A 21,643-nucleotide genomic window follows, 5' to 3' on the forward strand; every position below is an offset into this window, starting at 1 on the left:
CAGAGGGGGAGAGGAAGAAAGGCGGGGAGAGGCAGGATAAGAGCGTGGGAAGAGGGGGCTGGAGGGTGGGGGAGGGGGGCAGGTAGGCGGGCTGAGGGAGGGAGGGGTAGGTGGAGAGAGAGGGGTAGGGAAGGACTGAGAGAGGGAGAGGGAGAGGGAGAGGGAGAGGGAGAGGAGAGGGCTGATCTGAAGCGTAGAGAGGGGGAGGGAGCAGCGTGGATAGCACCCAAGTACCGCAGTACCTTTCATCTTCAAATTTCCCTCCAACGATCTTCCTTGCATTGCGCTTCTCACCATAGGGCTTCACAAACTCTACACACAAAGAATTCTACAATCATGAAATTGTTGGAACCTGAAGCAACACAAAGAAAACGTGCATGCACCCAATCTCTACCAAAGCTCGCTTCGTCTTTACAAGCATCGTCGTCTTTCTTTCATACTTGCCTGAATCTGCAGAATAGAATGTCATAAGTCAAATAAAGAAATCGTCTTTCTTTCATACTTGCTTGAATCTGCAGAATAGAACGTCATAAGTCAAATAAAGAAATCGCATGCAAAGAAGAAAGAAGGAACGAAAGAACCATTCAGAAGGCAACAACCTCTCTCCACGTTCTCGCTCGAAGTCTCCATGGATCTCGACAAGTTGCCATAGTCCTTCCCTTCCTCCTCCGACTCACAACTTCATTCACCTTGATTGCCATCACTATCCATCTATATAGGCCTATCATGGATAACGCACCATGCCCATCTAGCACATCCCCATGTCCCGACGATGTAAATCTCGCATCGTCATGGTAAACGTACCATAGAAAAACGAGAACGTCCTATATGATCGAAGCATATGCATGCAAAATGGACATGTGGCAATCTACATGGAAGGCCTCCCCAAGGCTTTAGCTTCTTAGAAATAGGCGCCGCTAATTAGACCTACTAAGGGAGGCAAAAAATAAGCACATAAGGACCCTAATTTTCTTTTACCAAGTGGATTATGTGCCCTTGTCAAGTGACATACATGTATAAATATATAGTCTTGACTCCCAGGGACAAGGGTCAAGCACAAAGGGATCGTCAAAGTTGGGAGCATTTCAACTGTTTCAGGGCGAGGAGACGGCCCGTCGATCAGTTTAACGGACAGAAGATGATCAGTGCCGTTGACACAGCCGCTCTGCTGGCTCTTCTGGCCGAAGATCGACCCTTGGAGAGCACAGTGTCTGCCTTCATTAGTCATTTCAAACGGCACACACTTTTTAAAGCTTGTTGCGCTTTGGTTTTGCTACTCGAGGTAGGCTTCAATTCCCACCCATCGCACTGAAATTCTTATTGTCTCGATGTGTGGGCCTTCCCCAATCATTTGCATACGTTGTAGTGTGCAGCAGGTCAACAAATCCTAATTTGAAAATAATAAGCGAAGCTCAGGAAAACAGAGGATCAATTACCGATGTAGGATTGCGTAACGACCTAGTTCTGGCTTGATCCGCTATTTCTTGTCCTTTTTTGGAAACGCCTCACTGGCGTTAATTTGCAGGATCATCGGCTTTTGAAGCAATCTCAGCGCCTTGCTGCCTTCTATATCGTGAATGAAGTTTATCGTGTTGAACATCTGAGTTCCAACCCGTTTATGTCCGTTCTACTAGAGGTAAGAATGTGCTCACGTGAATACCCAGTTTCTCCGTGACTCCGTGACTCCGTGAGTGTGATTTTCAATAATTCAAAATTTCCACACCCGCTTGCAATGCCAGGGAAGCTCTTTGCCTAAGTAGCTTCAAAGTTGCGTCTTGGGCTTATAGGATACAGTTTTAGTAGCTGGACTCCTGATATTGGATCAACCTTATATCTACTTGGTCATTTTCTTATGCAGGCAGCTTCTGATGAAACTGCAGACAAAACAGAGCGAGCTTTTATTCTTCAACTTCTCACTTCCCTCAGTAACAACAACAAAGAGGTTTCTTCAGACTCTTCTATTTTCGTGTGGAGTAAGGATATGCACGGCTGCCTGAATGATCTTTTATTCGAGTATCTATAAACAGATGTTCTACGGATGTATTAGCATTAATGCTCATTTACCTTGAGGTTTTGCCCAAGTCGTTACCGCAAAGGAGCTTGAGTTAGCATGCCAAAATAATTGAAATAGATTGTAAAGAACAGAAGTCATATATGTTGTGCAAGGTGAAGCTTATAACTTGACGTGGTCATGCTGACTGTGGCCCTCTTAATTTTGATTTTAAAGCTCCCTTTTTGCCTTTGTTATTTTGTTTGTTTTCTTAAAATGTTAATTTGTTAGATTGGAATATATTCTAATCTTGTGAAGGTACACACACACACACTTTTTTTTTTGTTGGTCGAAATCCATGTATGCTTATATGACAAGACGTCGTCCCGAAAGAGGGGACATGCAATTATAATGTCAGAAGATTTCAGTACAAGACAAGCAGTGGAATCTATCTAAGGAATAGACATGCAATCATAGAAAGATTGCCTGAGTGTTATCCAAAAGTAGTGAAACTTGGAAAAAGCAGAATCTCCAAAGACACTATGATTTCTGTCTTGCCATAGAGTCCAAAGTCCCCAATAAGGAACCCAAGTGAAAAAAATATCGAACTCTTGAAGTCACTAGTCATAGGCGAAAGCTAGAAAACGTGGAGTAGGATTACCTTGGAGCCAGACATCTGTGGCGAACAGCAGGAGCAATATGTTTGCGTGCTAGGAGTTGACGAAAAGGAATAGCCCCAAACATCACTTGCTATAGAAAAACCTGTTGACGAAGAGGAAGTTTGCAGGACCAAAGGTGCTGCAATTTTTTTCGCCACCATTTGGCATTACGATTCATAGACCAAAGCTTTTTTGCTAGGTCTGAAATTTAAGTTGGAGGCATCAAAACCCTCTACAAACTGGCCATAGAGACATCAGCCAACCGTAATGGATGAGTGGCAGAACCATGGTGGTGTAAAGTCCAACCTATAAGACGATAGGAAGGTAGGTACCGGCAATAAACATTGAAACATTTGGGAAAGATAGTGCCAAAGGGGTCGATAATGCATCCCCAATCCATACTGCATGGCTGCAGATGGAAAGGATAAAGTCCCATTGGCATGAAGTACATCACCCACCAACCGAATTCCTTTGGATGAAATAAAATAAGAATGCATGCAAGGCAAGGGGACGATCAAATGCCTTTGACTGTTGCAGACTCTCAGCACACAAGGAATTTCCATTAAGAGAGTCACGACCATGCCCTTTGAGATGAGAAAGGATTTCTTTCCAAGTGAAAAACATTCCAGAGGTAAAAGGGCGGCCTCTAACTCTGCCATCTATATATCCCAAAAGGAAATCGCATTGAGTGGGATGCCAATGCCCAAAATCATGAGTATTCAATTGTGAAAGTGAGTGACGCATCATAGCAGCCCAAGGCTGGTCACCCTGCAAAAATTCCAGCATGATCTTCCGCTTTTGTGCCAAAATATGAATGTGAATATTCAAAATAATCAAACCGCCATGCATCTTTGGTGAACAGAGGTACTCCATAGAGAGTAATAATCTTACGGCCGTGCTTTCTCTCTCTCTCTCTCTCTCACACACACACACACACACACGTATCGTGTTTGTTCACTTCCTCTTTGAGATGTTCTATATAATAACAAACCTCAACTTGAGGTAGGCAATGATGTTTGTACATGCATGAGTGATTAGTTTACATTTATGATTATGTTAGGTGGTGAAAGGACATGCAAGTCAGGAAATAAACATGATGAAAAAAAGAGATTTGAGGAAGTAGAGGGAGCTGACTTTAAATTAGGCACTGAGAGAGTTTAAAGGGCAGTGTGAATAAGGGTGGTGGCTCAAAATGCATTCAATGTGTGAAATGGTTGAAGCAAATGTGTGCATGTTCCTTGCATCTTGTTGCTCCATTGTAGCTGGCCAGTCAGCTGGTTGACTAGCCAGTTCCTTGGCAGATTGGGCATGGATTGACCAGCCTATGCCTTGGAAGGTCTAGTTGGATGGGCTGGCTCGCTGGCAGGCCAGATTTGGTCTTGAATGATGGCCTTTCCTGTGTTGGCAATCAGGTTCTTTGCTTTTGGTGAGTTGTCAGTCTGAATTGTTTTTCTTTCCAATTTCACTCATAACTGATTGTTCAACATAATTAGATCTCTGTGGGTTATAATATTCTCGTATTTGGTTGTGTATATATCTTTGGGAACATCTTAATATTTTCTTTATGATAGCTCAGCAATCATTGACAACCTTTGTGCTGCAGTTTCACAGGCGAACTGCGAACGACTTCATTGCAAATTTTGATCCCTCTGCCCATGTATGGAAATTTTTTCCCTTTGATAGCTGTTTCATAGTCTGAAATTTGAATGTGGTTGGTCTCTTTAATAGTGCATTTGGTTGAAAGTGCTGGTCTTTTGGCTAACCTCAATCAAATGCCTGTCTCGTCATTGACCGACTTAACGTCTGGATTTCCAGAACCTTGTGAGCCGTGAAGTTTTGCTCAGACAATTTGCTGATAGACTACCATCTGATCCAGACATAAGTTCTTTCAAGCGGGCTGCAATAACCAACATTGTACCTGATCCTGACACTCCCACAGGCTACGATCCTGACACGCCAGAGTAAGGCTTTCGTCTTGTAGTGTACAGTACCATTTTCTCTAGTTGTATGGCCGGTAAAGCTGATTTTGTTTGATGTTGTAAGTAGGACAACGTAAAATTTCTAGACTCATTTTTTTTGGCTTGGTAAATTGTAGAGGGTATGTGCTTGGAGGGCATCAGAGACTTGGTGCAGGAGATAGGGAAGCAACTGCAGCTGGATTGATTCAAAACTCCTCTCTGAAGGGATTTGAGCCTCCATGGGTTCGTCCATTCCCTCCACGACTACCTACACAAGAAGGAGAAGTAAGTAGAAAAGGCATTTTTATTTTGATTTTCTAAACATTATCCTTTATCTCTGTGAGAGCGGACGAATTTCTTAGCTCTACCAGGTTAAAGAGTGGGACGGTTGGATCAACCAACATCCTGTGGTAATGTGTGGGTGAAAATTCTTAACGGGAAACATAGAGCATTTGTATGTTAACAGCTACATTAGGGTCCATCATAAATTAAAGTATGTACTATATTGTAACATTATCACACACACACACACACACAGATATATACTTATGTATGTATGTATGTCGATGTCGATGTCGATGTCGATGTCGATGTCGATGTCGATGTCGATGTCGATGTCTATGTCGATGTCTATGTCTATGTCTATGTCTATGTCTATGTCTATGTCTATGTCTATGTCTATGTCTATGTCTATGTCTATGTCTATGTCTATGTCTATGTCTATGTCTATGTCTATGTCTATGTCTATGTCTATGTCTATGTCTATGTCTGTGTGTGTGTGTGTGATTTTGTATTGGCTGATCTCTGCTTTGGAGACAGTCGTTTTGTAATATAAATCTACATGTATTTCACTTAATTAAAAAAAAAAAAAGTGTGGTGTGTGTGTGTGGTGTGAGAGAGAGGCTTCACGATGGAGCACGTTGCTTCGTTTCCTCTTCCGTCTGAGCCTGCTTGTTCTGCTGCATCCCCTTTGCTTCATCCTCAACCTCCTTGCGATCTAGAACTGCGTCCCCAACCTGCGTAGTTTCGCTTCCTGCTGTTCCGTCCTACGCCCCTGTGAGACGACCCTCATGCAGATGACCCTCATGCTCCGTTTACCTTCCAGTCTCCTACATCTGTTTTGCCTGCTCGAGCCCAACGTTTTGGCAAAAACAAGAGGGGCGCTCAGTTTTTCGTTTCCGCTTAGCCAAATAAATCTCAGAAGTTTCAGTTCGGCAGTTTTCCCTCGTCATCTTCCTCGTCTCTGTGAGCAGTCGGTCGTGCAATCTTAGGAATCCGGTTTGTCTACATCTTGTTTTCTTCCTTTGGATTCTTTTCTCCAAAGGATTTCTAAGGCACAACATGGTATCTGCCTTTACTTTATGGGGCGAATCATGTTGGCTAATACTTTACCAGCATGGGTGTTAGCAGCTGTCGGAATCAACAAAATACTTTCTTTTGTTTTCCTTGGAAAGGGTTTTTATTTCACTCATTGTAACGATGTGGACACCATCTATTGACTCGTTTGCTAGGCAGGAGTACATGAAGGCTTTTTTGTGGCTTACGTTATGCCTTGGGATCCTATCTTTGACCCGGCCTAGAATCTCCTAAATTATTGTCTTGTTTGGGTCACCTTGAAAACTTTGCCAGTGCCTCTTCTCCCACATGTTTCCTCTATTGCAGCTCTTTTGGGGAGAGTATTGCGTCTTCCTAAGCAGGATTTTTTAGTCTTCACGAGGGACATACGAATTTGCATTTTGTGGGATATGGAGCAGCCTGTATCTTCAGCATCCATTTTGCATTCCTTTATGTTTTGCTTCCTTCTCGAATGCGTGTTACAAGTATCGTCAACTTGGTCATTTTGCTCGGAGCTGTCCATGTTCATCTCCAAATTTTAAGACTTCTTTGTCTATCCTAGCTAGTCCTTGCTATGCGTGATGGAGTTTATAGTTTTCAACCTTATGAGTGACTATCATGCTATTGAAAGCGTTTCTGGATGCATACATGGTGTGTGTGTGTGTTGAAACAGGGACTTTAGATCATGATGTATATTTGTCATACCTTGACATCTTCTCTTGATGTACTTGAGCACATCCTGCTTTGGGATTGTGACTCTGTAATGTAAAAGAAAAATTTGTTCACCAAAAAAAAAAGTGTGTGTTGAAACTGGTAAATTAGTGAGGTGATTGTGTGTTGAAGAGGAGAGGAAGATATTCTCATGCTTCAGGCCCAAGGAATTACGTAGATGGCCGCTATCTGGAGAACACTTGTTTCCCACATGGAGGGGGAATGAGTATAGTGGATTACGTGATGGGCTCCCTAGCCTTTGCGTCACACGTACATGATCTCACTGTCCCTCCTCTCCCACTTAGCGCTTCACTCGTATGTGGCATTCAGCGTATCGACCACCACACCAGCCAACAAGATGGGACTCGCCGGCCTGTACCCTTGTTTAGATACACTTTGGCCATGCCTTGGATGTAGTCTATCTGAGCCACTTGTCTTGTGAGCTGTCGATCTCCATTGGGATCTTGCCTATGTCTCGGACACTCTGGTATTAGTGGTTTAGAATGTCGCTGCTAGATCTTTCTCTACGACCCGATCCACAGCACGTACCCTAGCTAGAAAGATGCCCCAAAACTCATGGTTTGATGATGAGTGTCATGAGATGAGATTCTATCTCACACGGGAGTGGGCTTTGGGACATCTTATGATGCTTGAGGCACAATGTGGATATCTTGATGCTTGATGCGTTGTAAAAGACGGGCTTTCCTCACACATAGGATGGATGAGGTGATCATTGCTTTTCAAGGAGGGGATCACGCTATTGGATGGGGACTTCTCTCTAAGGTTAAGCCGCCCATTCCCATCACAGATCCATGCATCTGACACGTACACGACCTCACTCTATGACATCTTGATCTAGGCACCACCCGATATATCGTCTCTGCGACAAGCTTTCCTCACACATAGGATGGATGAGGTGATCAGTTCTTTTAGGGGATTCCACTATTGGATGGGGACTTCTCTATGAGGTTAAGCCACCCATCCCATCACAGATCCAGGCATCTGGCACACGTACACGATCTCACTCTACGACATCCCAATCTAGGCACTACTCGATATATCGTCTTTGCCCAGGTTTTCCACATCCATCCTATTCATTGCACAAAATGTGCAAGCTGCATTGTGCAGGTGCCACAACCAGAGAGCTTAGGATCATGAAAGGCTGTGGATTGAGCACTCTGCACACGGACGTGAGGTTTTGGCTCTGATTTGGCGCAGGTGTTGAACCATGCAGTATGCCATGGCTTCCTGCTCCTTGGAGTACCACCACCATTGTGTGATACACAGAGCAAGGAACCACACTGGGAACTACCACACCCTCATGATTGACCACACACTAGCCAAGATCTATGAATCGTTACTAGAGAGGGAGATTAGCTCTTAGGCTGGTTTGTAGAGACATCATTCCACTCGACCATATATTCATCCTACAAGCCGTCATCGAGGAGTTGAGATTCTGATCCCATTCTACACATGCTTTACTTTCGGAAGGCCTTTGATATAGTCCCACCAGCCCACATGATTAGGAGACTCTAGGAGATGCAGATTGTGGGAGACATGATCTAGGGGGTAATGAGACTATATGAGTCAGTTAGAGGGAGAGTACCGGTCCCGGAAACTTGTCAAATTGGATTGAGAACACAGTCTTAGTGAAGACAGGATGCCTAGAACGAGAGTGCGTTCAGGCACACTTTTAGGAAGGGATGGCTTTTTGACACACTTGTGAGGCCGACAGCCATGTACGGTGCCCTTTTGGGGAATCTTGTAACAAAGGGTAACTTGGTTAGGTTTTAGAATGGTGGGCCTTTTAATGGCTTGTAAATAAATAGTTCTTTAAGTAGAGGGAGCCATAAGTTGCCACGTGGCATCATAGGATGGCCATCCCATAAGTAGATTTGTAATTGATGCCAAGCCCACACCTATAAAAGGGGGCCCTACCATGTACCTGTTCATTCATTCTTAATGCAATCTTGTGATCACTCATTTATAGCTGAGCTTGACTAGCTCTAGGCTGAACTAGGATGTTTTCTCCTAGCCTAGGAACCTCCCTTCCTAGCCTTGCTGCTGGTGTAGCCCCTCACTAGCTATGGATCTACACACAAGTCTAGGTAATTTGATGGTTCAGCTCATGAATTTCTGCAACCTACATGCTGTCCTTTATCTTTGCATTCATTTGCTGCCATTTCTACATTACTAGGCTGTCAAACTAGACCTAAACGGCTACATTGGTATCAGAGCCCTTTTCATGGGAATTGTGAGGAAAATCTTGTCATTTCATTCTGAAATTTGGAGCATGGCATCTTGAGCCTGGGCCCTGGGGCCTACCTTTCTGCAAAATTTTATCGTCAAAAGTTGCTCCAATCATGAGATGACACGTGTCGGTCTCTGAGACCCTTGAATTTTCAATCTGCTCCGATTTGCATGATTCATACATCATTGTGATCAGGTTGATCTCCTGATCATATCCCTCTACTACTGCTGTGAAATTCGAACAGTTGGGCTAGAATTGTTCAAGAAACTGTGACACAGGCAGCCACTTAATTCTGGAGCGATCTAGACACTCACTGCTCTTATTAATGATTTGATAGCATCCATCAGCTGAGAGAACCTCCATACCAAGTTTGGTCCTGATTGGAGTCCGATTGCCAGCGAGTGCAAAGTGGGCCTTTCTCTATCTACAGACCCGAGAAATTAGGGCTTTTCAGTTCCAGGTGTTATTCTGCTCCATGCTATCTTTCCTAAACACAAATTGCAATATACATTGATCATTGAGCCCTTGAAGTTGGAGATTGCAATTGACTCGTGGCAGCTTCCTTGTTCAGTGACACTTTCTGATTCAGAAAGTATTTTTCTACACAGTGGGCCAGTCAGCGCTCTAAATCTCACACAGTGCTCCTGAATTGTGTTCTAAGTTCTGCACAATATTTCTAGACAGCTTGGTTTAAGAAATCTGCAAATAGTGCTGCTACAGAGCATCTGACAGTAAGCTCTATCCAAACAGTGTTTAAATTACCGTTCAAACAGTGTTTTTACTTCAGAATTGATTTGGGTTATCAGGATGCCTCCAAAGAGATCTGGAAATCAGTTTAAGAAGCATCGGATGGGGACTTTGATCCCATTCCAGAGGATGATTTGGTGTTGGATTCTACAAGACTGGGATTGGCTCCAGTGAGGGAGCCCAAGATTATGGCCCTGAAATAGTGGAAATCCCTGGCAGTTGCAGACAGGAGCTAACTGATGGTGCTTCCAATGCCCAGGCATCTCAGGCCCAGGAGCAAAACACTGATGGGTATATGGATCCTATATTACAGGCCTTTAAGGAGATAACTGTGGAGATTAAAGCTAATGGTATATGGATGCAACGTTCGTTGGCTACAATGAACAGGAAGTTATGGGGGAAAGAAGCCTATGGAGCAGGCCCTAGAGGGTGACTCAGATTCTGAAAAGGATGCCATGGTTGAGCCTACTGTAGACCCTCATGGTTTCATGGCATCAGCAAGGAAGACATATCATTCTAATGGGGAAACAGCTCACAAGAGCAGGGAGCCTGTGTCAAAGGTTTAATGAATACAAGACCTTTCTTGCTGATCTCAGGTCAGTCATGCCATTTCATCGATATATTCAGTCTATTAAAGTTGCTGAACCTAGGGGACCTACTCAAGACAAGGATGTCAAGAATAAGATTGTTTTATCTAAGTTCATGGGTGATACTTGTACCCCTAGTGAATTGGAGGAATGGCTGAGGACTATTTTCTGCTCTATCCTAGAAGTGATCAAAGTAAGATAAAATTTGCTGTCCTACACTTGAGGATTATGCTCATTCCTGGTGGAGAAACCTTCAACATGAGGGAATCACTATTCACTCTTGCGAGCAATTTAAGGAGCAAATATTTCAGACATTTGGATCTTCTATTGCTAGAGATAAACTTGGTTGTGAATGGTATGAACTATCTCAGCAAGGCTCTGTGAGGAACTATATTAAAAAAAATTGTCCTTATTTGTTCATTGTGTTGATGAAAGAAGTAGGCTGCTTAAACTCATTTACGGACTCCATCCCAGCATAGCTGCTGATGTGACAGCCCTCAATCCTAGCACTCTTAAAGAGGCAATGAGGTTGGCAGAACTCTATGAACCTAAGTACAGTCTCCAGGAGAGGGGTGTGGGCATTGGTCACATGGACAGCAAAACCCATTAACAAGAGCAGCCCTCCAAGGTTTCTAAGCAAGAGGATTCTTCTACAACAGCTACTCCTATCCATAGGTATCCTACTGTCTAAGGCAGCAAGATAGGGAACACTAAACTCTTTAGGGCTGAGGAGGCCGAGTCCCTAATCACGCCTACTAGCCCTGAGGAGTCAAGTGACAAGAGGGAGGAGGTGGTGAAGCAAGTCTCTCAGGCCTTGATGGATGAAAGGAAGAATAAGAATTTGTGCTATCTTTGTGGACAAATATGGACCCTGGAACATCAGAGTGTGTGCAAAGCCAAATCAGGGGCAAAGGTTAATCACACCTAGCCCTAAGGAGGAGTCAAGTGACAAGAGGGAGAAGGTGGTGAAGCAAGTCTCTCAGGCATCCTTGATGGATGAAAGCAAAAAGAAGAATTTGTGCTATCTTTGTGGAGAAAGGACCCCGGAACATCGGAGTATGTGCAAAGCCAAATCAGGGGCAAAGGTTAGCACGATACTTGAGTTGGATGATGATCTAGCCTCTGATAATCCAGTAGCAGATTCTGAATTCCATGATTGTGAGAATGATGTCAAGGATAATGATGGGGTTATTCATAGGACCACAAGGGAGTCTTCTTTCCCATATGACCTTGGTGGGTCCACTTCAACTCCACAACTAATGGTGACTACCAGTCCATTCTTTCACTGTAAATTCACACATTGGTGTCACAACTCTGATAGGTATGCAATGATGATTACTCATCTTGCTGAGAGAGGAATATAGATGCCTACCCATTGGAGATTGCTTGTTCTAGCTCAAGTTTACGTAATGAGAATTCACAATCTTTTTTAGATGCTCTAAATGTTGATGCTGTGCCAACTATTGCAACATCATGGAAGAATATGGAGGACAGTGAATGTCGATGCGTTCATGATGGAGCTATGATGATGCTCATCTCATTGCAGGAGATGTGTGTGCAGCATAAGGGAACCTTTCTGTGTTCTGTCTGAGTTATGGTTGATTTTCCTCTCATGCTCTTCAGTTTTCAAGTGCTGAGCTCTCAGAATTGACTCACAGGGTGAGACAAGTGTTGGTACTACCCATGCAACTGTTTACATGCCTGTCCAGACTTGTACTCAGTGCATTTGCTGATACAGAAACAACAATGGAGGCAGGTGGATCTGAGACATTATCTCAAGGTGCTTTGATACATCCCAGGGAAAAATTATCTGGTATTCATGATGAGCAGATCCAAAGAAATTGGGGATTCCAAAGGGTGCATCACTGGTTTCTACAGATCAGGTTATGAGAGGATCCTTGGATTTAGTTAGAGACCTCAGCCGACATGAGGGCAGCGGGAAGAGACAAAATGGAGTGGTGGAGCCAATGGCATAGAGGATGACCAGAGCATGCACGATAGAGGTCCAGCCCATTATTCCTCTACTCAGCAGGGACCGCCCAAGTCAAGGCACCCGGATATGTATTTTGAAGCACTAGCTATGCATGGCTGAGTTTTGAGTTTCAGTTTTTCTTAACACTCAGCTCTTTGCTCGAGCCCACAGTGGCTTGTATGAGTTACTTTCTGGATTGTATTTTGTCCCATAGGCACACGGGGCCTTCCGAAGATGTTAATACGACTTTCTTCCTTTCTATCAAGTTTAGAACTTCATATAGTGTGTGTACATTACTATTTTTAAAAAAATCTAAGAACCTTTACTATCTTGTCACACACAAAATTGTACTTGCAAAGTTGGCATCCAATGTAGGGCCAGTCTGACTAAATCACTTCAACTTATGTCCCATCATAACCTAACTGAATATTGGGATTGTTGTTCAAGCTTGGCTAATTTAGTAAGGATGTATAATGATTATTCTATCTTACAGTTAATTGTTTGCCTTTAAGTACGTTTACTAATCAACTTAGCAAGGGTTCGGAAAGCTTTTCTTTCTTACATTTTGGTCCATAGCTCTGGAGCAACTTACTGACAGTTAACTTTGATTAGCAAGGGTTCTGATGCTTCTCTTCTCACTGGTTTGTGCAATTGTTTTTTGTGTGACTTTTGGTGCATAGCTCTGGAGCTGCACTTAAAAGTGCATCTACAGCAGCAAAAGTGAGTTAACTGAGAATTACTGATTCTCTTCACAGATAGCATGGCTTATGCCAGACAGTAATCATGAGCTTTTATGGGATTATGGAATGTGTGCTGACATAAGTAGAGGAGCAGCTGTTCGGGAGTTGATCACTAAAGCCTTAAAGGGACCACTGGCACCAGCACAGCAGCAGGTAAGTGGTTACCTTAGTAGTGTGTAATGGGAATAGGTTGAAAATTCAGATGCATATTGTAAATTTCCTTTTGTTTTCCCCCTGGCATTGCTTGGAGAATTGACATAGTTACATGGTGGCATAGCAAGTTTTAATGGAGCTAGAAGCAGATCCAAAGCTTGTTTATCACTGTGGCTTAACACCGCGGAGGCTACCTGTGAGTTGTTTTGATTCCCGATTTTGTTGTTTTAGTTTTCACCTCTAAAATGCATGCAAAGCAGTTTTCAGTTTCATGAAAAATGCTCTTCCAAGGAGGCGTCTTCTATAAGAATGGTATTAAAAGTTGTGGGAATTGTAAAGTAGAAATTGGCAAGTAAAATTCTTTTATCAACTACAGTATCTCCCTGGATCTCATTCAGCATCTCCCCTGGCTTGAAGCTTCTAGGTTGTAGAGATGCCAAGGATAGGTCACAATGCTTACTGTTTTTTCCTGAAAATGTCTCTCAAGTGTGGCCTAGGCCTGTGCAAGCTCAATTATGGTATATGCATGGACATGCCAGATTAGTTAATAGTTCTGTTTTGTCACTGTAAAAGGCCAAGATGTATGTATGAGGTCAGACAGAGTCTGAGCTCTCTTTTTCCCACTTTTTTGGTTGTAGTTATTATTATGCATTTACAACAACTCTAAAATATTGAGCTTATTAAAGAAGGTTGGAACCCTTTGTGCTGATTCTCTCTCTCTTTTTTGGGGTGGATATGTTGTTGAGGTAGGAATTAGTGGAGAACAATCCAGTTATTGCAGTTGAAGTACTACTAAAGCTAATGAACTCGGTGCAGATAACTGAGTAGGTTTTCTTTGTATCTTATTTTCATTAGTCTCTATTATTGAAATGAGTTCTGTGTATTAGAAGTCTCCTATCTGATAATGGGAGCTTGTTTTGCAGCTATTACAAGGTCTTGGTAAACATGGACATGAGTTTGCACTCTATGGAGGTGGTCAACAGACTCACAACAGCTGTAGATATACCAACAGAGTTTGTACATATGTACATCTCAAATTGTATCTCTTCATGTGAAAACATAAAGGTAATTGCAGTGTTGTTTTTGGCTAGCAATTCTAATGGATTTATAAATTTAAATGCAGCGATTATTTTTGTTTAGTACGAATATACAATTTCATAGGTTTGAATGGTAGGGTGTGAAATGCATTGTTATAACTCACTTCAATATCTATTCTACATCCTAGAAGTGATTGCAATCTCTAGAATTCAAAATTAGTTCTTAAAATTAGAAAACCCTAGCCTTAGAAATCTCTAGACATGTGAACACTTGTAGTGGAAGTACAGAAGTGTAGCAAATATCTCACATTGTTAACAGTTGAAAGGTTCAAATTAGAAACTTCATACTATGAAATATGGTCGCCTGCAAGATATTCTTACACACTTACACACTTGGTAGCTGAGTCACAAAAACGTAACAAAGTATCTTTGAAAGGTTTAAATTGGAAGCACCATACCATGGTATATGGTTGCTGGATAAGAATGATAATAATAGAATAATTGTAAGATGTGTCACATGGATTTTCCTAAGTGAAGACCTGCTATTTTCTCTGTCTGCCACACGTCAGGGTCATCCTCTCCACCACATGGCTGTGGTTTCTTATTAAAATTTGTTTCTCTAGCTTGGTTCTGACCTCATGAGAGATCGGAGTATCAGACAGACTCACAACAGCTGTAGATATACCAACAGAGTTTCTACACATGTACATCCCAAATTGTATCTCTTCATGTGAAAACATAAAGGTAATTGCAGTGTTGTTTTTGGCTAGCAACTCTAATGGATTTATAAATTTAAATGCTGCGATTATTTTTGTTTAGTACGAATGTACAATTTCATAGGTTTGAATAATAGGGTGTGAAATGCATTGTTATAACTCACTTCAATATCTATTCTACATCCTAGAAGTGATCGCCATCTCTAGAATTCAAAATTAGTTCTTAAAATTAGAAAACCCTAGCCTTAGAAATTCCTAGACATGTGAACGCTTGTAGTGGAAGTACATAAGTGTAGCAAATATCTCACTTTGTTAAAAGTTGAAAGGTTCAAATTAGAAACTTCATACTATGAAATATGGTCGCCTGCAAGATATTCTTACACACTTACACGCTTGGTAGCTGAGTCACAAAAACGCAACAAACTATCTTTGAAAGGTTTAAATTGGAAGCACCATACCATGGTATATGGTTGCTGGATAAGAATGATAATAATAGCCCACAATTTGGCTCACTAGCTGCCAAAACTACGATGAATTTTTGGGGGACCCAGTTCTGGAACACTGTTTTCCATGCTCCAACTTGAGTTTTAGAGTGTCCCAAGGATTTCAAAATTAAAAATTTAGCCCATTCGATTTTTCTCTACACTTGCTCTCCTGATATCTTGCTGTTGCTGGGGATGATGATGATATTGATGATGATGCTGAGATTGATATATAGTCGACCATCGACATGACTATGTTGTACTTAGGACTTAGTACTGCCATTCTGCATTTTTGCATTTTTTGCATTTTGCATTTTGCATTGGTATGGACGCTCATTTAGTAGCTCCACTACCATAGCTCGTTGTATCAGGATTTTCACAGTCTCATAGACCCATCGGTCTTCCGAAGACTTTAATAAACTTTCTTTCTTTCTTTCTTTGTTTCTCTTGCTTTGATCTTGTGCACGTCTATTGCTTTTGCTCTACACTTCATGTCCTGCTCTCCTGCTCTGAATCTCTGTTAATTTTGATCTGGACCTCTGCGCTGCTGCTCTGAACCTCTGCGCACTGCTGCTTTGAACCTCTGCACTTGTGCTCTGAACCTTTGGGCTGTTGCTCTGAACCTCTGGGCTGCTTGATTGTCTTTTCAAACCTTTGGCCTGCTGCTCTAAACCTTTTGCACTTAGTATCTTACTCTGAACCTCTGCACCTATTATCCTATTCTGGTGCTTCTTCTCCGTACTTGCTGTCCTGCTCTCAATCTGTGCTACTCCTATCTGAATGTCTAGTAGTCCTGCTCTAAACGTTTGTTACTCCTGCTCTGATCTAAACCTACTCTAAGCCTTTACGTGTGATCTTAACCTCTACACCTCCTTGCTCCTACACTACATCTCTAGTGTACCAAGGTGTAATACACTAGGAGCATTAGTAGGAATAATGAGAAGAGACATATAGTGGAGTAGGCATACTAGGAACAATGAGAAGTGTAAATAATGCCCACTCCACGTCTTATGAGATACCATGATCTCAAAGAAATAGCTACTTGAAATTGATATTAGTTAGCCCTTGTGAGAAGGACTACGAAACATACAAATGAAAAGAGCTTATTAAACATGAGAGGTCAATCATAGTTAATCATTATTTTCATAATGAACATAATAGTTTATCCCTTGTGAGAAGGACTACGAAACATACAAATGAAAAGGGCTTATTGAACATATGAACAAAAAGAGAGGTTATCTCAGGTTAATCATAATTAATCATTTTTTCCTCATTTTATTTAATGTTCTAGACCTTGTTAACATCAACTAGAACGAGCTTCTATAAATATGTTCAATGAACAAAAAGAGTGGTCAATCATAATTAATGATTTTTTAAACATCTTATTTAGTTTTCTAGACCTTGTAAACATCAACTACAACAAGCTTGTATAAAGACTCTTTTACAAAACGTCTATAACAAAAATTCAACAACTATAATATTCATATTGAACACGAAGACAACAATAAAACCATCATACACATTTCCATAGGAAACATAGCTTGGGATTTGGAACAGACCTCCTTCCATCACTATATATCGACTTTCAAGTGATGCATTTGACAATCGAGAGAGAAGCTATTTATCAAACATGTGGATATTAGGGCCCAAGGGACGAACCCCATTAGAGATCCACATTAAGACATGGGAGGTGATGATATGAGTGATTTCTTGATAAAGATTGAGTTTGTATGGGGATCTAGAAATTGTTCAAGAGAAAATTCTCACAAATTGAACACTCAAAGAATTAATATACATGTGAAGATAAGATAAAAAAAGAGAGAGATATTAAGTGCAACCAATGAGCTATAGATGGATATTCATCTCTATATGCTTTAACTACGTTGCATGGGCATCCTTATGGTTGGAATGGATAGGATCCAACTTGACTTGCTAAGTCTTTTGATCAATCGATGCCTAAAAAGCTCAAAAGCCACACTATGGCTATAGTTGTTGGTTTTAAATATGGTATGAGTGGTTTGAGAATTTTAGTGTAAAATTGAGTTGTAACTCAATCAAGTATTGAGTGTAACGATATTTACATTACGTCGATGGCTACGACTCTCAAAATACATATTCTTGATAGCATTCCTATGGTATTGTGGAGTATAAACTAGCTAAAAACATAAATGAGGCTTCACCAAGCATATTTTATACCAAAAAAAGGATGTAACAAATAGCTTACAAAGAGGAAGCATACCATCTATGGTGGTAATACAGGAATCATCTCATTGCAAGAGGTACTATATAATTGATGGATAATTGATGGATAGAGATGGAAAGTACACTGCTGTTCGCGGCGGCTGCTGGACCCTGTTCTGACAGATGGTTTCACGTGCCTGCGGGATGTGGCGACCCGCTTGTATGCTCTGAACGGGAGTATGTCTAACTTTGTATTGGATTGGCAGCAGCTGGCTGCTTTGTGGTTTGGGCAGGTTGCTGCGCACTTAGGGGTGCATGTGCTTCGCTTGCAGTGCAGGTTCAAAGATTCACGGCGCTGCATGATTGTCCTACAGATTTGGCAGCGGCTTGGCTCTTAGTGGGTGACTGTTGCATTGTTGACTGATCTTGCTCTTAGTGGGTGGTCAGTATGGATTGGCTGATTTGGCTCTTCGTCGGTGATCAGCACTCTTTGGTGTTTTGGTGGTTGGCTCTTGACACTCCTGGTGAGGGTGTTGGAATGTGGGGTCTTTGTGTCCCAAATCCCTTCATGTGGCACCTAGAAGACTGTAAATAATGGAAAATATTGGGGGCTCAAGGTCTCGTTGGAGCGCTGAAGGACACATGGCATTGGTGGAGTTAGTCCCATATAGAATTGTGAGTCGATCCCCTTCCAGGACCGTTTGGAAGCTCTAGAGGCTATGCACAGCTATGGGCCGGGATTAGGGGACCTATGCACCTGGCGCTTTTGGTTGCACCATGTGGCGGCTTTTGGCCGGTTTTGGGATAATTTCTTGCGCTTGTTTAAAAGAAAGATTCTGAACTTCATGGTTAACTTTCACAAGTCTAAGATTCTATGAAAGCACGTAGTGGATAGTTATTATGAACAAAGACACATGTCTAGTCGGATATGCCTTGTGTCAAACTCTTGTGAGGATGGATATGGGGTTACCACCCTTAATGCTTGTCTCTCACTATGTCAGGCAGCATATGAATATTGTACTTGTCTGGAGAGAAAACCACATTTGATTTTCTAGAACCTGGAATCAGTAAAGAGGTTCTTGGGGAATTCCTACAAAAAGGTTAGTGATGCGCCAAGCTAGATGAGGCACAAGGAACGTGGTTTGTATTGGTATCAGACACTAAGATATTGTGTAGGGATGCATTCGAATTCCAAGAATTTGGGATCCATATCTAAATTGGAATTCTCACTTGTACCAAGACCTAATATAAATACAAGAAGGATATCTGAATGCTGCCCATATGGCAGATCCATTTCAACCCAATACCTGTGCCAACGTGACAGCATTTACACCCATATACCTACAATTGGCAAGCCCTTTGTTGTCCTCATTTGGGTGCTGACAGGTGGGGCCTTGACCCTCATATTCCAACAGTCCTCACTATGACCTCGCTACCTAGTCAAAACCCATCTGCTGTAAGGCCTCTCATCAAGTACATGGTCCCGAGCATTGCCTTGCATAAGAGCCAATCACGATTGAGCCCCTTGCTGATATTTTAACAATAAAATCAGTCCAAAACCAGATGTGCTAAGGGTTGATCCTTAAATAGCAACGTTTAGTGAAATAGCCATATTTGATGCCTCTAGACCTCATTCGTGCTTTCAAGAATGGTACTTAAACTGTCAAGGATTACTCCTTATATCTTTGAGATTTGAAATTCCTTTCTACAACTGAAGTTTTGCAACTTTCTAATGAAGACTACTTTTGAAAAAAAAAATGCCGGCAATTTGTGTGTCGTGAAACTTATCATACTTATCTTTGATGTATACATGAGCTTTACATGTATGCCCTTCTGAGGGGGCATTTGTTTCAAGTTTGGGACATATCCCTCGCATCTCCACGATGAAGTCAGAAATAGGTGTGGCTTTCATCTAGTTAGTATAATAATCCCGAATGCCATGCATGAAAGGTTAGATCATCATTTGGAAAAAAAAAGTAGCCAGGGTGTCTTTCATTGTTTGATTTTGTTATTCTTAGCATCAGTACTCATGACGAACGCATTTACATAATGTCTGCAGGATAAGTACATGCAAAATCGCCTTGTCCGCCTTGTCTGTGTATTCTTACAGAGTCTTATTCGGAACAAAATAATAAATGGTATGATGACTATAGTGGTTCTGGTTCATTTCAAATTAGCATATCCTACTTGAGCAATAGGTTGATTGACAATTACCTTTTGTTGACAGTTCAAGATTTATTCATTGAAGTACAGGCATTTTGTATTGAGTTCTCACGCATCAGAGAGGCAGCCGGTCTATTCAGACTCCTGAAAACCTTAGAGTGAATGTAATATGATTTTAAGTTCATTTTAAAATTTTGTGCAGTAGATGTGATTTGAGGCTGGAATACCATGGGTGTTTACTGTTTCTTGGTCACTAATTCTCAAATTTAAATGCCTGGTCAACTTTGCTGCAGTTTAGATAACTCAAATTATTTTCATATTTTTCCACATTTTTTTTCATAGGAACCTGCCTACCTTGTGTGCTTGCGCAGTAAAGCTTATTTTCTGTGAATCTTTCTTCGTCATCTGAGACTTATCAAGAGGATCTGTTCAATTAGTTTATGAATGAATAATGTTAACGCTTGAAGGCTTTAATCATTCTATACTTTACCTTATAAACTTCTACCTCTCATGCAGCCGGGTGTTGATGCAATGCCATGTATTTGCGTGTGTTTTGCTTGTCTGAGCAAGTAAGTAGATTTACATTGTATGGTGCTAATGAGTTTTCCCTCTCATCTTCTAGTTTCAAATTAAAAAGCATTAAAGTTCTTGTGGACCTTACAGTAGCACTTGAGAAAATCATTCTTTGCAAATTGGATGCATTTATATGCATAAACAGATTGCACTTCAACTTTTAAACGGATTTGATTTTCCCTAATCCAATTATATTAGGGCGTATGTCTTTTGTATGCATACAATTATATTGTATAAGCCTGTGCATCTTCTGCAAAACTTTTTGCATCTTTGCATATCTTTTTTCATTTACAACTTGTATACACATTTTTCATCATTTCTATTATTAAAGTCTCGTTTTTCCATCTGGTGGAGATCTGGTCCAAACATCAGGGCACGTATGCAGATGTGCTGTCATGTCAAGATTGCTGCTTCCCATATGGACTGCAGCCTTGGTTTTAGAATGTTTGCAATGCTGAGGACCTCCTTTTTTTCAGTCTTTGAGCAGAATATCAAGTTCTTACATGATTCTCACAATTGACTCAATGTAAGATTTTTTTCGTGCCTTTTAAGCATCTTGTAAAAACTGGCTGCATGTGATCGTCTGGTTACATGACTAGCCTAAACCAAATTTAAGCTTAAACCAGTCGGACATATTCTAGTCTTACAAAGGTATATTTTTCTATCAAGCGGACATGCAAATTCTTTGAATTTTCATCCAAGTGGTGATATAGCTGTTCAATTGTATCGAAATATCTTATGGGTTCCAAAGTCCTAGCAGCTAAAAGTTCTTCATTGCCAAATTTTGCATTTTAAACAACAAAATCTAAATTTGTACGATTAAATATGTTATAGTCTTACAAAGGTATATTTTCCTCTCACCTTAGCGGACATGCAAATTCTTTGAAATTTTGTCCCAAGTGGTGATCGGCTATTCAGTTGTATCTAAATATCTTATGCGGGTGTAGAAGCCACAACAACTAAAAATTCTTTATTGTCTAGTCTTACAAAGGTATTTTTTTCGATCACCTTAGCAAACATGCATTGCTTTGAATTTTTGTTGAAGTGTTGATCAGTTGTTCAACTATATTGAAATACCTTATGTGGGTGTAGAAGCCCCAATGGCAAAAATTCTATATTGTAGAATTTTGGATTTAGAACAACAAAATCTGAAATTGTACGATTGGATATATTCTAGCCTTACAACTTTAAGATATATATATAGATTTTAAATCATATTGAGCCACATGTCTAGTTATAAGACTTAGATTTTATTGTTATGTAAACAACTCGGAAAGAAAACATCCAAGTGTAGAAGCCCCAATGGCTAAAAATTCTCCATTGTAGAATATTGGATTTAGAACAACAAAATCTGAATTTGTACGATTGGATGTATTCTAGCCTTACAG

At 41.1% G+C, this 21,643-nt stretch overlaps 1 protein-coding gene across 1 annotated transcript; it reads left to right on the forward strand.

The window, feature by feature from the left end:
- The first annotated feature begins 1,025 nt into the window (after positions 1–1,025).
- Positions 1,026–20,023, forward strand: LOC147901418 (CCR4-NOT transcription complex subunit). Its single transcript, XM_087375583.1, has 12 exons — positions 1,026–1,282; positions 1,526–1,636; positions 1,859–1,942; positions 4,253–4,306; positions 4,465–4,610; positions 4,745–4,892; positions 12,966–13,103; positions 13,228–13,299; positions 13,854–13,927; positions 14,027–14,168; positions 19,579–19,657; positions 19,747–20,023. Exons 1-12 carry the CDS (start codon positions 1,139–1,141, stop codon positions 19,842–19,844), a joined length of 1,290 nt encoding a protein of 429 aa, XP_087231709.1. The 5' UTR covers positions 1,026–1,138; the 3' UTR covers positions 19,845–20,023.
- Positions 20,024–21,643: the final 1,620 nt, after the last annotated feature.

Source organism: Dipteris shenzhenensis, chromosome 6, assembly GCF_047967505.1.
Source record: "Dipteris shenzhenensis isolate YYH24624 ecotype China chromosome 6, Dip_SZ_1.0, whole genome shotgun sequence".
Lineage (NCBI taxonomy): Eukaryota > Viridiplantae > Streptophyta > Polypodiopsida > Gleicheniales > Dipteridaceae > Dipteris > Dipteris shenzhenensis.